The sequence below is a fragment of the Polypterus senegalus genome, chromosome 1 (genome assembly GCF_016835505.1).
Source record: "Polypterus senegalus isolate Bchr_013 chromosome 1, ASM1683550v1, whole genome shotgun sequence".
NCBI classification, from domain to species: domain Eukaryota; kingdom Metazoa; phylum Chordata; class Cladistia; order Polypteriformes; family Polypteridae; genus Polypterus; species Polypterus senegalus.
The window spans coordinates 103,023,366-103,037,418 of record NC_053154.1 but is presented as its reverse complement, the minus strand read 5'-3'; the positions used below and the strand labels follow the sequence as shown (position 1 = coordinate 103,037,418).

The 14,053-nt window shown below is 37.4% G+C and overlaps 1 protein-coding gene across 2 annotated transcripts in view; it reads left to right on the top strand.

The window, feature by feature from the left end:
* si:ch211-71n6.4 (para-nitrobenzyl esterase) overlaps positions 1–14,053 on the top strand; it is a 70,382-nt gene that overhangs the window by 40,592 nt on the left and 15,737 nt on the right. For both annotated transcript variants that reach the window (XM_039754920.1, XM_039754917.1), the window contains exon 5: positions 2,976–3,178. In XM_039754920.1, the coding sequence (XP_039610854.1) occupies positions 2,976–3,178 (203 nt within the window). The remainder of the gene's footprint in view (positions 1–2,975; positions 3,179–14,053) is intronic.

Sequence of the window (14,053 nt, the reverse complement as noted above, 5' to 3'; positions counted from 1 at the left end):
CCAATATGTGAGTGCCCATAGTAGCACTCAGTTTGCATTAAGTATTCGATTGTACTGTCTTACTGTTACTTTTTCCCTGTCATATCCATGTAGTATGTTGTAGATTTTAGGAGGTCACAAATTATGTTGATGATGTGTGACATCATGTCATAGAGTACTATTTGTGTAGAATTCATACACTTTCTCATTTTCCATATGAGTTTCCTTCTAGTGCTTTGGCTTCACCCACTTCCCACTGGTGATTTTAAACTTGTGCAGGATGTATGCCTTGGATTGTGCCCAATATTTCAGGTATATGCAGCCCTCCACAGTAAATCTGTATTGGAATATCAACTATTGATATTTTAATGGAACATTTTTCTATCATTTATTCAAAATTGTTGAAGCAAAAATTCATATTTTTTTCATTTACATTTAGCAATTGCTTATCTAAAAACAATCCACTGTTACTCAAATTAATTTAAACGTTGCTTAATTCTGTAGCTTTCTTAGCATTATATTTACCCCCAGGGAAAACAAACAAGCCAAAAATGTTGAATTTTTCTCAATAAGAAAAATGTTACATGTAACAGAAACTTCTATAAATATCAAAATATGAACATAAATATAATAAATATAATAGAAAATGTATGGCTAGTGTCCACTGCTGTCTGATGTAGATTTAGCATACATCCACCATGTGATATGTTTTTCTTTTGCTTGCACATGAGAGGGTAGACCTTCAGTGCCTGACCCACACAATGGCAACCATATTATGTTATTGCAGGCTACCACAGTGCAAGGCTTAATGACTTCCATATTTCCGTCAATATGAACATTGACAGTTGCTGCACCTATACTAATAAAAGGCAAAGCCCTCACTGACTGACTCACTCACTCACTCACTCACTCACTCATCACTAATTCTCCAACTTCCCGTGTAGGTAGAAGGCTGAAATTTGACAGGCTTATTCCTTACAGCTTGCTTACAAAAGTTAAGCAGGTTTCATTTCGAAATTCTACACGTAACGGTCATAACGGTCGACAACGTCCGCCATGTTGACCTTTCTTATTTATGGCCCCATCTTCACCAAATTTGGTAGGTGGCTACCCTGCGCTAACCGAAACTGATGTACATACTTATTTTGGTGGTATGACACCACTATTGGCCGCCATATTGAACTTTCCAACGTCACTAATTCTCCAACTTCCCGTGTAGGTAGAAGGCTGAAATTGGCAGGCTCATTCCTTACAGCTTACTTACAAAAGTTAAGCAGGTTTCATTTTGAAATTCTACGCGTAACGGTCAACAACGTCTGCCATGTTGAACTTTCTTATTTATGGGCCCATCTTCAACGCTAACTGAATCCTACTTACGTACATATATATGTCCATAGCCTGCAGCTCAGTCACTCTATGAGGCGGTGTTGGGTCCCTAATCCCACTACAGCCTTTTTATTTAATCCATGGCTTCTCCGGTGTTTTATTGTTCGTTTATTATGATTATAGTTATAGTGTAGGTATTTTAGACTTACTTTACATTGTTCAGGTACCCATTTCCTTTATCGTTCCAACCATACCCCTATTAACATGTCTATCGAGGTGATCACCATCGATCAAAGAACTGTCACTTACCGAGTGGTTTCCATGCCCGGAGATGGCTCCTGCCTTTTCCATTCTCTTTGTTGCATATTGCACGGCCATATCGGGCTCACTCTTGATATCCAGAGGAACATTGTGTCTTATATATTAAATGACTGGGACAGGTTCAAGGTGTGGACTGATGATGGTACAGGAGATAATTATACTACACAGGAGCACTATAAGAGTGAAATGCTTAAGCCCTTCGCCTATGGTTCTGCATGTGAGTTGATGGCTGCCGCTGAATTGTTCGGTTGTTGCTTTCAAGTGTACCAAAATGGCCAAATATTTTACACCTTTCGACAACCACCAATGCCTCTTAAACATCTTAGATTGACAGGTGACAATTTCAGTAGTGCATGCTCAAGAGTAAACTCAGCGCACAGTTTGGTCATATTACAACCGGAGGGCCAAAATGACAATGTGGTATACAAAGAGATCCTTAACAAATAATTATTGGTATATTTTCCCTCAGTTTTTAAAAAGGTTTAATTTTCTTCTTAATAAAAATTTTAAGGCAGTACTTCACTGCTGCGAAGCGCGGGTATTTTGCTAGTTGTAAATAATGCTTATGGGACTCGTCCTTATTGGCTTTCCGTTTGATCACAATGATTTTGCATTTTTGGTACAAATATGCTGCATGCTGACACTTTACATGACTTAAAGTCGCCAAGCGCATCACAGCAGTTTGGTCTGTGTCAATGTGTGATGACCAATTCACATTGTAATCAGTTTGATTCACTGATGGTTCAGTTTCAGTTTGTTGTTAAACTGGATTTACAGCTTCATGTTTACATGCCATTGTGCATTTTGGATGAAGGCTCTGGCTCATTCGTGCAAATTGATGAGTTACCATACAGTGGCAAAATGCATAGAATATTCTTTTTTTGAAGTAGCAGCAGCAGCAGCATGAGATTGCAACAGAATACTGTTCCAGGAGTTATTTGCATTTTATACTTAACATTGGATCATAACAGCTTAACCTGAGAGACATTTGGGCTTAGCTGTGGTAACATAGAGTTCCCAGCCCAAGTGATACTTGGGGTTAACAAAGAATTGGTTTTAGCAAAAGGAAAGAATTAATGTCACCAAAAGGGGGATAAATTAGATTAGATTTGTAATGTTTTTTATGGTCTGCATCTATAATGTTTCTCTGAAGTAAAAGCAATTTAGGACATTTTATGAAAGGAACTATTTAGACTAATATTTCATAGATTATATTTAGCATTGTTACGAGGGGTGCACTGTTTCTTCAGTGTAACTTTCCTAGAAGTTTGATGTTCCTTAGCAGCTCTGTCTTGGCTTTTTTTATAGCAGAACAATATCTTGTGTCAGTAACTATTATTTTAATGCAGGCTGTTCCTTGGCTTGAATACCCTTTCTGGGCTGCAGAGGATCTTAATGACTTACCCATAAAGGGACGTTTTGATGGGGCAGTTGCAGTAGTGGATGGTTATGTTCTTCCAGCTGCACCTTTCCAGATGTGGGAGCAAAAGTTTTCTGAATATAATGATGTCCCATTCGTAATTGGAACAACCAGGCAGGAGTCAGATTTCAGGTAGCTACTTCCCATTTTTTTTCACTATCTGAAAGTTTTATATTTACTTTACAAGATGTTAGCAATTAGTTCTGTAATCCTTAGTATATTAATTATTGTCCCAATTTATTAAATGTGTCACACAAATTCCATATATAATTGTAAACCCATGTGCATAAGTTGTAAATGGAAACTGAATCAAAGAGAAAATGGAAAAAAAATCATTTTTGATATTATAATGCTTCAGAAAATGTGGAAAACTAACAGACTTTTATAGTCCTAGCTGTGGCTGTGATGTGTGTATCTATTAGCTATACGCTGTAAAAATGTGCATAGGGAGCAGAACAAGTTAATTGATAGGCAGATATTTGCTTTACAAAACCAAAAAAATGAATATGTTGCCAAGATGTATGTTTATATAATCGAGGAAGATGATAAGGCTTAAATGGTCAGCTTACGATGACAGAATTCCACACAAGTGGGACCAGGACAGTTTCACCACTATCTGCTTCTCAAAACCATGTGGTCTCGGGTTTTGAAATTCATTTTTGAAACTGGCGAGAATGCCTCTTAAATTTAACACAAGGGGGATTGAGAAATGGTGGGCTCAAAAACTCACAGTTTAAAAATCACTTTCATATTCATATTTGTGGCATTTTTATATTATAACTTATTCTTTATTGTGTTTACAATTCATGGTTGTTTGTTTATTATGTTTACAGTATTTTATAAAAATTAGAGTAGATAATGTTATCATTCAGTCTTTCAAATAAACTAATAATTATAATAATGCATTTTATTTATATAGTGCCTTTCCCATGCTCAAGGCCCTTTTGTGCTTTTTCTATTTCACCTTTATAATTGTTTCATTTTGCATGTGGTGATTTTCACTCTTATTTAGCCACAAAGCCAGACTTGCCATTGGGAAAATAACATCAGTGGAGTAATACAAAACAATCTACAGAACATAAAATAAAATATCCTATGTATGTATTTTATTTTTTTCGTCCATACCTTGCCGTTTTCCTGTCAAGAGTACAATTTTCTGCAGATTTAAGACAATTGAGCAATAATATGTGAATGTAGTTAATTTTAGAAATTTGGGATGTTGAACTATAGATAACATTGATAATTTAGTTGGCACCCTGGTGCACAGTGATTAGCACTGCCATTTTGTAGATCCAGCATACTAGGTTAAAATCCAGCACCTGGGGTTTGCATATTCTGCATTTGTCTCTGTGCTGTTCTTCTAGGTATTCCTTTTCAAAGCCTTCTAGGTTTGGTTAAATGGTCCCAGTGCAAGTGTATGTAATTGATTGGACCCAGTGAATGAATGGTACCCTGCCCAAGCCCTTTTCCTGCATTGTGGCCTATGCTACCAGGAAAGGCACTTGCTCCTCTGAATTGGAGTAAGATAGTTTGAGAATAACTAGGACTATTATTAGTTTGCCAATGAACATAACACATTTTGTTTAAGATTTCCATGAACTACTCTGAAAACCAAAGAACATATCTGAAAGACCATAAGAGAAAATAAAGGTGAATTGTGTTAGCATAGGGAAGGGTATCTTACAAAGTCCTTATTTTCCTGCTGAAATGTCATTCTTTTCAGAATTTGGTGACTTCCTTAGCCATGGATATATCTAATGGCAATTTTCTTAAAAGTTATTCTTGGGCATTTTTTATTTGTTTGTATGTGTCACTGAATTTGCTTTTCAGATTAAGGTTTAGAGGCAATCAGCCCACCATAAACATTTTAAAGTATTAACGATTATACATCTCAGTGAAGACACAAATTGTCAGCTGTTAGCTCATCAAATAAAATATAGAGACACTAATTACAAATTCACAAACACTCCAAGTCAATTTCTTGAATTTTTGTTTTGATTTTAGTACAAAAAATACTTCACCATACTACCTGTTTTTATGGGTTGTTTCAGTTTCAGCTGATGCACTTTGGATTGAAAAATGTGGGTATATCATTCATCCAGGGGCTGTTTGGGAAGAACTGTTTTGTGTACATCAATGACATCATTGTATTTTCCCCCTTTGTTCCACAACATTTAAATGACGCTGTCTTCCAGCCACTACACAAGGTTCATCTTTCACTCATTATTAGGGACAGTTGATTTCTACATAACCAGCTTACCTTCCCCTGGCCACATATGTGTCAGCAGACAGGGTCCGGATGGACCCAAAGAAAAATAAACCTATAGTGGACTTCCAGGCAACCCAGGAAGAAAAATGTCTCTAACACTTCCTGGGGATAGCTGGGGTGGCTCCACAGGTTTGTTCAAGGGTTCTCTGACCTTACCACTCCACTTCTCCAGTACCATCAACTACAGTACCATCATGACAGCCTGATTGATGGACATCTTGAATGCACCAAGATGTTATTTAAGATCCTGGAGATGGCATGGTGGTCAGTGGTTCGCAAAGACATCTGGTCCCATGTCCAGACGTGTAACATCTGTCATCAATACAAGAACCCATGTGGTCTCCCCTCTGGACTGTTGCAACTCATAACCATCACTGGTCCCGGGGAGTGCCTAGGCATGAATCTGATGGGATCCCCACAGAAAAAAAATAAATCGCCATCCCTTTGACAGTGAAAATATTAGCATCACAGGGAAAGCTACAAACAGGCACCCTTGTCGTGTGTTGTTCCTACATTTTGCCTGGTGAATTTTGGGATAGGCTCCATCAGTCCTGCATCCGTGCCCTGAATATGCAGGTTGGGAAGATGAATGGATGGATATTTGGGTATAATGCATGAACAGGTTAAAAGACATGATCATTTCTTCACCTTCTAACACCCATAGCTAATTGATTATGTAAGAGCAAAGTCACTAGACAGATTTACAATGCAGGGTCAGGAATTAAAAAATACAATGCAAATAAAAAATTGTTTTACTTGCTTAGATGATCCAGGAAAACTCTTTGTAATTTTTTACTTTGTTTATAATATGCAATGGACATTTCAAACACTTCAGCTTGAATACCAACAGTATAATTACTTTGTATTTGTCCAAAAATATCCGATTGCATAAATTAGTAAAATGTAATGTTCTTCATTGTAGTAGTAGTAGTAGTAGTACTATAAGTACAGTATAACTACAACAACATTGTTGTAGTAGTAGAAGTATTGTCATGTAAACAGTACAGTAAAATCTTCTGCCTGATCATGTGTTCAGATTAAGAAAAATATGATTATTCTATGACTTCTATACCTTTTTACTGTATATCTTTTTAAAGCAGTTTGCTTACTACTTTTAAACGTAATTAATTCTTTAGAATTGTATGTTTTCGGCCATGATTTTCTGTTTCATAATGAAACAAAATGTGTGTGTGTGTTTTTATATACTGTATACTCACTCAAAAACACTATTTCCCATTTAGTTGAAAAGCTGTTTATTAATATAGGTTGAACACATGGTTTCTTTTTGGAATTCTAAATAAGTTGTGAATGATTCTTCAGAAACTACCATATGTTAAAGATGAGCCTTTTGCTTTTAAATGTGTTTAAAATAACTCCTACCAAAAAAAGCAAACAATTTTCATTCATTACCAAAGAATGATTACCACTTGAGAATGACTGGTGATTTACAATCGCTGCAAAAACATTTTCTTTAGCAACAAAGATATCATTTTACAGTTTTTTTTTTTTTTTTTAATCATGTTTACTTAATTAATTCATGAGTTTTCTAAATTTAAATTTTGTCTGCTGTTGTCAATCACATATGGTTTAATATGTAATTATATTCATTTTTAAGCAAAAAATAAAAGCAATGTAAACTTTACATATCTGCATTAAAATGACAAGATGAATGCAAAAACATATCTTTTTTGCTCCAAGCAAGAAAATAACAATACTTATAGACCCATTCCAGTTTAAGTTTTTTCTGTTTTGAGCAGTGAGAAAAAAGAGAATAATCTCAAATTCTTGATACAATTGAGCTTTTATAATCTCTGGAACAATTTATGACCTTTTAAAACATGAATAATTTGTATGAATCAACACATTTGCTTGCATGATACAATTGTTTTCTGTGGTTGGGTAGTAAGAGCATGTCTTTCTCTTGATGTTGATTGTTCCTATTTTAAGTTGTAAAATTCAATTGAGAAAACAATTCATTCATAGTTTCATTACTTTAAAAATCTGACATTACTAAATATATTTCAACATAATTTATAGAAAAAGATTTATTAGATCCATCAGCATGAGAAAATAAATATATTTTCTACAAAAGTATATTTTGAGAACTCAAAATCTTGATTATACCAAAAAAATATTGACTTGCCCCATTGACTTTGGCTAAAAAAATTTAAAAGGAAAAAGTTCAAAACACTTCTTAAAGATATGTTTAGTAGTGTTCACATGAAAGTTTATTTTTTCACAAACATGGTATACGTATTAATGTGCGAATTTAAATTGAGCATTTTTTAAACATTATCAAAAATACCTAGCCTGTTGTTGTTATTTAAAATGGAGGTTGAAGGGCAAGCATTAAAATTTACGGACTACCATTAATTCATGCTTGAGACTGACTGTACACATTTTAAAACTGTTCATCAATGTCATTTTAGGAAGGGGAAAAAAAGCTCAAAACATTTTTGTGAAATTCATCCATTTTAAAAGCCTCATTGTACTGGTCATGTCCTTCCTTCTATCATATCAGTTTAACTTCAAAAATCTCTTTCTTTCTTCCTATTGTTATAATTCACATTATTGAATGTGGCAGCTCAGGGTTTAATTGCTGTGTCTTTTCTGTTGACAGCTAGAAAATAATCATTGAAAAAACACAGCAGAAAGGACAGTAGAAATATTATGGGCTTGAGTAAATGTCTACTGAGAAGAAATGGTTAAAATTACTAATTAAATTTACTTACTCAAAAATGTTAATCCCTAGTTAATATCTTATTACCATATCCTTAGCAATAGTGATTCGGTATATGCAGTAAAATTCAATAATTGGTTTATGGCACATTAGTCTGTTTCATTGTGGTTTAACTCTATCACGTAATCTGCAATTTTTTTTCACTTGTGCATTTTTATCACACGTACACACAGTTCACCACAGAAACTGGGTAATGCTGATTGTTGATTAGCATTGTGAATTTAGTATTAAGAACCAGGTGGTTTAGACTTTTCTAAAGTGTAATGCTTTAATAAAAAATGTAATTTCGTGCAACGGGTTCAGTTATTTATTGTCATGTGTACAGAGTATAGTGGAACTCTTTTGTGCATGAATGATCAACATGCACTACACTGCTAATCTTGTTTCATAGGCTATGTAAAATATAATAACACAGTATGGAATAGGCAAAAATCAGCCCCTGTCACAGTCACCCACCCTGTAGGTTCAATAGTTCCTGACTTCAGCTAGCTAAAGCCTTATGTAAAATCACCGGGAATGGCATTATAATGTTTTTCATACAACTTGAAATAATTAGTGCACAGCCTGCACCAGTTTGGATGTGGAGAAGAAAGAAGATAGGACAGAGTGGAAGAAGCAATGATGGAATCCAGCATGCTTACGGCAGATCTGACAATGTATGAAAATGAGACAATAAATATTCTGTTTTCAATTCAATTCAGTTCAAGAGTATTTATTGTCATTTCATCCATATTCAGTAGTACAGCATACAGTGAAACCACGTTCCTCCAGAACCATGGTGCTACATAGAACACAGGACAACGAAGAATCCACAACACATAGCATAAAACAGATACTAAATAACAAGTGGCATGTGAGTCAAATGCAAACATGTGCAACCATGTGCAACATTGCAGAGCAGAACACATATATCAGATATCAGACCGGTCCATGAGTGTTCAGGAATATGACTGTTTGGGGTGAAAAATCTGTTACACATTCTGGTGGTAAGGGCCCGAATGCCTCTGTACTTTTTTCCCCAATGGCAGGAGTGTAAACAGTGAGTGTGAAGGGTGTGTTGGGTCATTCACAATGCTGGTGACTTTGCGGGTGTAGCGTATGGTGTAAATGTCCATGATGGAAGGAAGAGAGACACTGATGATCTTCTCAGCTGTCTTCACTAACTGTTATAGGGCTTTTTCAATCCCTGACCGTGCAATTTCCAAACCAGACAGGATGCTCTCTATGGTTCCTCTGTAGAATGTTGTTAGAGTAGCTGGTGGAAGATGGGATTTTCTCAGCCTAAGCAGGAAGCAGAGCCGCTGCTGGACTTTCTTGGCTAAAGTGCTGGTGTTGTAGGACCAGGTGAGGTTCTCTGCCAGGTGGACACCCAGGAATTTGGTGCTATTGACGACCTCCACAGTTGAGCCATCAGTGTTCAGTGGCAGATGGTCACTCTTAGTCTTCCTAAAGTCAACAATCATCACCTTTGTTTTGTCTACATTCAGAGACAGGTTATTGGCTTTACACCAATCCGTTAACCACTGTACCTCCTCTATGTATGCTGACGCATTGTTGTTGCTGATGAGACCCACCACAGTCATGTCATCGGCAAATTTTCTTATATGATTAGAGCTGTGCATTGCTGCACAGTCATGAGTCAGCAGTGTGAACAGTGTGTTGGTTCTGGAGATGTTATTTCCAGTCCTGACTGACTGAGGTCTCTCTGTCAGGAAGTCCAAAATCAAGTTACAGAAGAAGGTGTTCAGTCCCAGCAGCTGCTGAGAAATAATCGTGTTGAATGCTGAGCTGAAGTCGATAAACAGCATTCGAACGTATGTCTCCTTATTGTCCAGATGAGCTAGAGCCAGATGGAGAGTGGTGGCTATTGCATGATCTGTTGAATGGTTCCGGTGATAAGCAAACTGCAGGGGGTCCAGTGAGGGGTGCAGCAGGGTTTTGATGTGCCTCATGACAAGTTTCTCGAAGCACTTCATGATAATGGGAGTGAGTGCAACGGGACGGTAGTCATTGAGGTTGGATACTTGTGACTTTTTTGGCACGGGAACTATGGTGGTGTGTTTAAACCAGGTTGGGACAATGGAGGTGCTCAGGGAGATGTTGAAGATGTCAGTAAAAACCAGCTGGTCTGAACATTCCCTTAATACTCTGCCAGGAATTTTGTCTGGTCCTGCAGTCTTCCATGGGTTGACTCTTCGTAGAGTATATCTCACATCGGCCACAGTCAGATTTAATGCTTGGTCGCTAGGAGGAGAGGTGGTCTTCTTCATCACCACGTTGTTCTGTACTTCAAACCGTGCATTGAATTTATTCAGCACATCTGGAAGTGAGGCGTCACTGTCACAGGTGGGTGGTGGTGTCCTGTAATTAGTGATAGCCTGGATACCTTTCCATATACTCCATGTGTCTTTGTCATATAGAAAAAGTCCCTGGATTCTCTGGGTGTGTGCGTGTTTTGCCGCTCTGATGGTGCAGGATAATTTGGCCCTCACTGTTCTCAGGGTGATTTTTGTCACCTTCCTTGAAGGCAGGGTCCAACGTCCTCAGCTTAACTACTTCTGACACACATTTGAAATTCTACTGAGGCTATATCTGGAACACTCATTGCAACATGGAACTTGAATATGTATGAGGCATCATTTAGAACATTATATTTAAGTATGCTTTTTTCTGTAACCACTGTAAAAGAAAACACAAAAAAAAAATATAGTTAGGACACCAGCTAGTGACTTCTGTGTATTTAAGAGAAACATAAATGCTGTTAGTATACAGACATATATAGATAGTCTTTTCAGACATCCGTCCATTAGTTAAATGTGGTGGAGAGCGGAAGGGACAAAAATCTGTCCTGGAAACGTAGATTGGGTCACAAGTCATCTTGTTTCGAATTATCTGTCTGTAGACAAGGAAGTTGAGCCCCTGTCACTGCTCGTGGTAGAACTACAAGTCCTGAGAATGCTCCCCATTCACATGTATGTGACATGCTCCCTCTTGCACCAGACACTGGAATGTGGTTGGGGCCCTGGGTAATCAAAATGGAAGAAAACAAGTGTCCACTAGGGGTGCTAAATGTGTTTTTATAGTATAGTATAGTATACAGGGTGGGCCATTTATATGGATACACCTTAATAAAATGGGAATGGTTGGTGATATTAACTTCCTGTTTGTGGCACATTAGTATATGTGAGGGGGAAAACTTTTCAAGATGGGTGGTGACCATGGTGGCCTTTTTGAAGTCGGCCATTTTGGATCCAACTTTTGTTTTTTCAATAGGAAGAGGGTCATGTGACACATCAGACTTATTGGGAATTTCACAAGAAAAACAATGGTGTGCTTGGTTTTAATGTAACTTTATTCTTTCAGGAGTTATTTACAAGTTTCTGACCACTTATAAAATGTGTTCAATGTGCTGCCCATTGTATTGGATTGTCAATGCAACCCTCTTCTCCCACTTTTCACACAATGATAGCAACACTGCAGGAGAAATGCTAGCACAGGCTTCCAGTATCCGTAGTTTCAGGTGCTGCACATCTCGTATCTTCACAGCATAGACAATTGCCTTCAGATGACCCCAAAGATAAAAGTCTAAGGGGGTCAGATCGGGAGACCTTGGGGGCCATTCAACTGGCCCACGACGACCAATCCACTTTCCAGGAAACTGTTCATCTAGGAATGCTCGGACCTGACACCCATAATGTGGTGGTGCACCATCTTGCTGGAAAAACTCAGGGAACGTGCCAGCTTCAGTGCATAAAGATGGAAACACATTATCATGTAGCAATTTCACATATCCAGTGGCTTTGAGGTTTCCATTGATGAAGAATGGCCCCACTATCTTTGTACCCCATATACCACACCATACCATCAATTTTTTTGTTCCAACAGTCTTGGAGGGATCTATCCAATGTGGGTTAGTGTCAGACCAATAGCGGTGGTTTTGTTTGTTAACTTCACTATTCACATAAAAGTTTGCCTCATCACTGAACAAAATCTTCTCCGTAAATTGAGGGTCCTGTTCCAATTTTTGTTTTGCCCATTCTGCAAATTCAGTGCGCCGATCTGGGTCATCCTCGTTGAGATGCTGCAGTAGCTGGAGTTTGTAAGGGTGCCATTTGTGAGTAGCTAATATCCGCGAAGGGATGTTCAACTAATGCCACTCTCCAGTGACATGCGGCAAGTGCTACGCTGTGGGCTCTTGCTGAATGAAGCTAGGACAGCCACTGATGTTTCTTCATTAGTGACAGTTTTCATGCGTCCACATTTTGGCAAATCCAACACTGAACCAGTTTCACGAAACTTAGCAAGCAGTTTGCTAACTGTAGCATGGGAGATGGGTGGTCTCGTAGGGTGTCTTGCATTGAAATCTGCTGCAATGACCTGGTTACTGCGTTCACCAGACATCAACACAATTTCTATCCGCTCCTCACGTGTTAACCTCTGCGACATGTCAATGGCTGTAAACAAAGAGAAACTTGTAAATAACTCATGAAAGAATAAAGTTACGTTAAAACCAAGCACACCATTGTTTTTCTTGTGAAATTCCCAATAAGTTTGATGTGTCACATGACCCTCTTCCTATTGAAAAAACAAAAGTTGGATCCAAAATGGCCGACTTCAAAATGGCCACCATGGTCACCACCCATCTTGAAAAGTTTTCCCCCTCACATATACTAATGTGCCACAAACAGGAAGTTAATATCACCAACCATTCCCATTTTATTAAGGTGTATCCATATAAATGGCCCACCCTGTAGTATAGTATAGTGTATATATACTAGTACAGTGATGGTGAACCTAAGACACACGTGTCAAAGGTGACACACCTTGACATTTTGAAAGGCACACCAGTGTTCACCAACACCCAAGTTACCAAAGAAATTTAATGGACAAAAATATAAGAAATATGAGACCCTGCACCATCCAGAGCTTAAAATGGATTCTTATCATCTGTATCAGCACATCATCTGTCACCACAGCAGCCGCACAGGTCAACTGACTTCTAACTGCTGCACTGGGAGCTTATTTTCAAAGTGCAAATGTGATATCTGCAACTGCAGTCTTCGAAGTAAGCACATTATCTGCTTTTACATTTGTTGCTCGCGTGAAGTGCATTGAATTATTTTCTACCTGCAGAGTTTATAGCCAAGAACTTTATGAAATTAAAATAATAAATTATACCATTTATTGAATGTAAATGTGGTACCGTATGCATATAAGAATTGTAGTGTTTGTAATGAATGATGAAACATCAGAAGAAATGGATTTTGAAATTGTGAAAACTCTTAAAAAATTATAGAAGTTGTAAATTTTTATTTCTTCAATGTTCTAGTTCTGTTGTGGAGGAGCTTTAAATTAACAAATCCCGATTGAGTGATAAAGGAAGTCGTCAAAGCTTTTAATATTCATGGACCGAGAAGTATGGCATTATTGATAAAAGTATTGTGTCATGAAACAGTGCTAAGCAGAATATGGAATGTAAAAAGACATTTTGAAGCAAATCATCACTGGGTTTTGGATAAATGTGAGGATGAAAGGAAGGAATAAGTTTCTCAGCAGCTACCTCTCAGTGAGTGTCATTTAAATAACTTTCTTAAATTTTTAAGACACCCTAAAAATGTAACATCATAAGTTTCATCATTGCTCCCTCCATAGCTCAGCATGGAAAGGCCCTCAGTGAAGCAGAGTTTATTAAAGAAACCCTTCTACAATGTGCACCTTTTTTCAAAATATGCAAAATAAAGATGGTATTATTAAATATATTTCTGATTTACCACTTGAAAGAAATACCATTAAAAACCGAGTGATGACAATGATCTCTGACATACAATATCAATTAAAAGGGCACTTAAATAATTGTAAATTTTTTTTTTTGATTTGTCTTGATGAAACTACTGATGTGACCTCATTAGCTCGGTTGCCATTGTAGCAAGATTTTACAGTAGTCAGGCATTGAGAAAAGAGCTGATAAGGCTAGAAACAATGCCCATAAGTACATTAG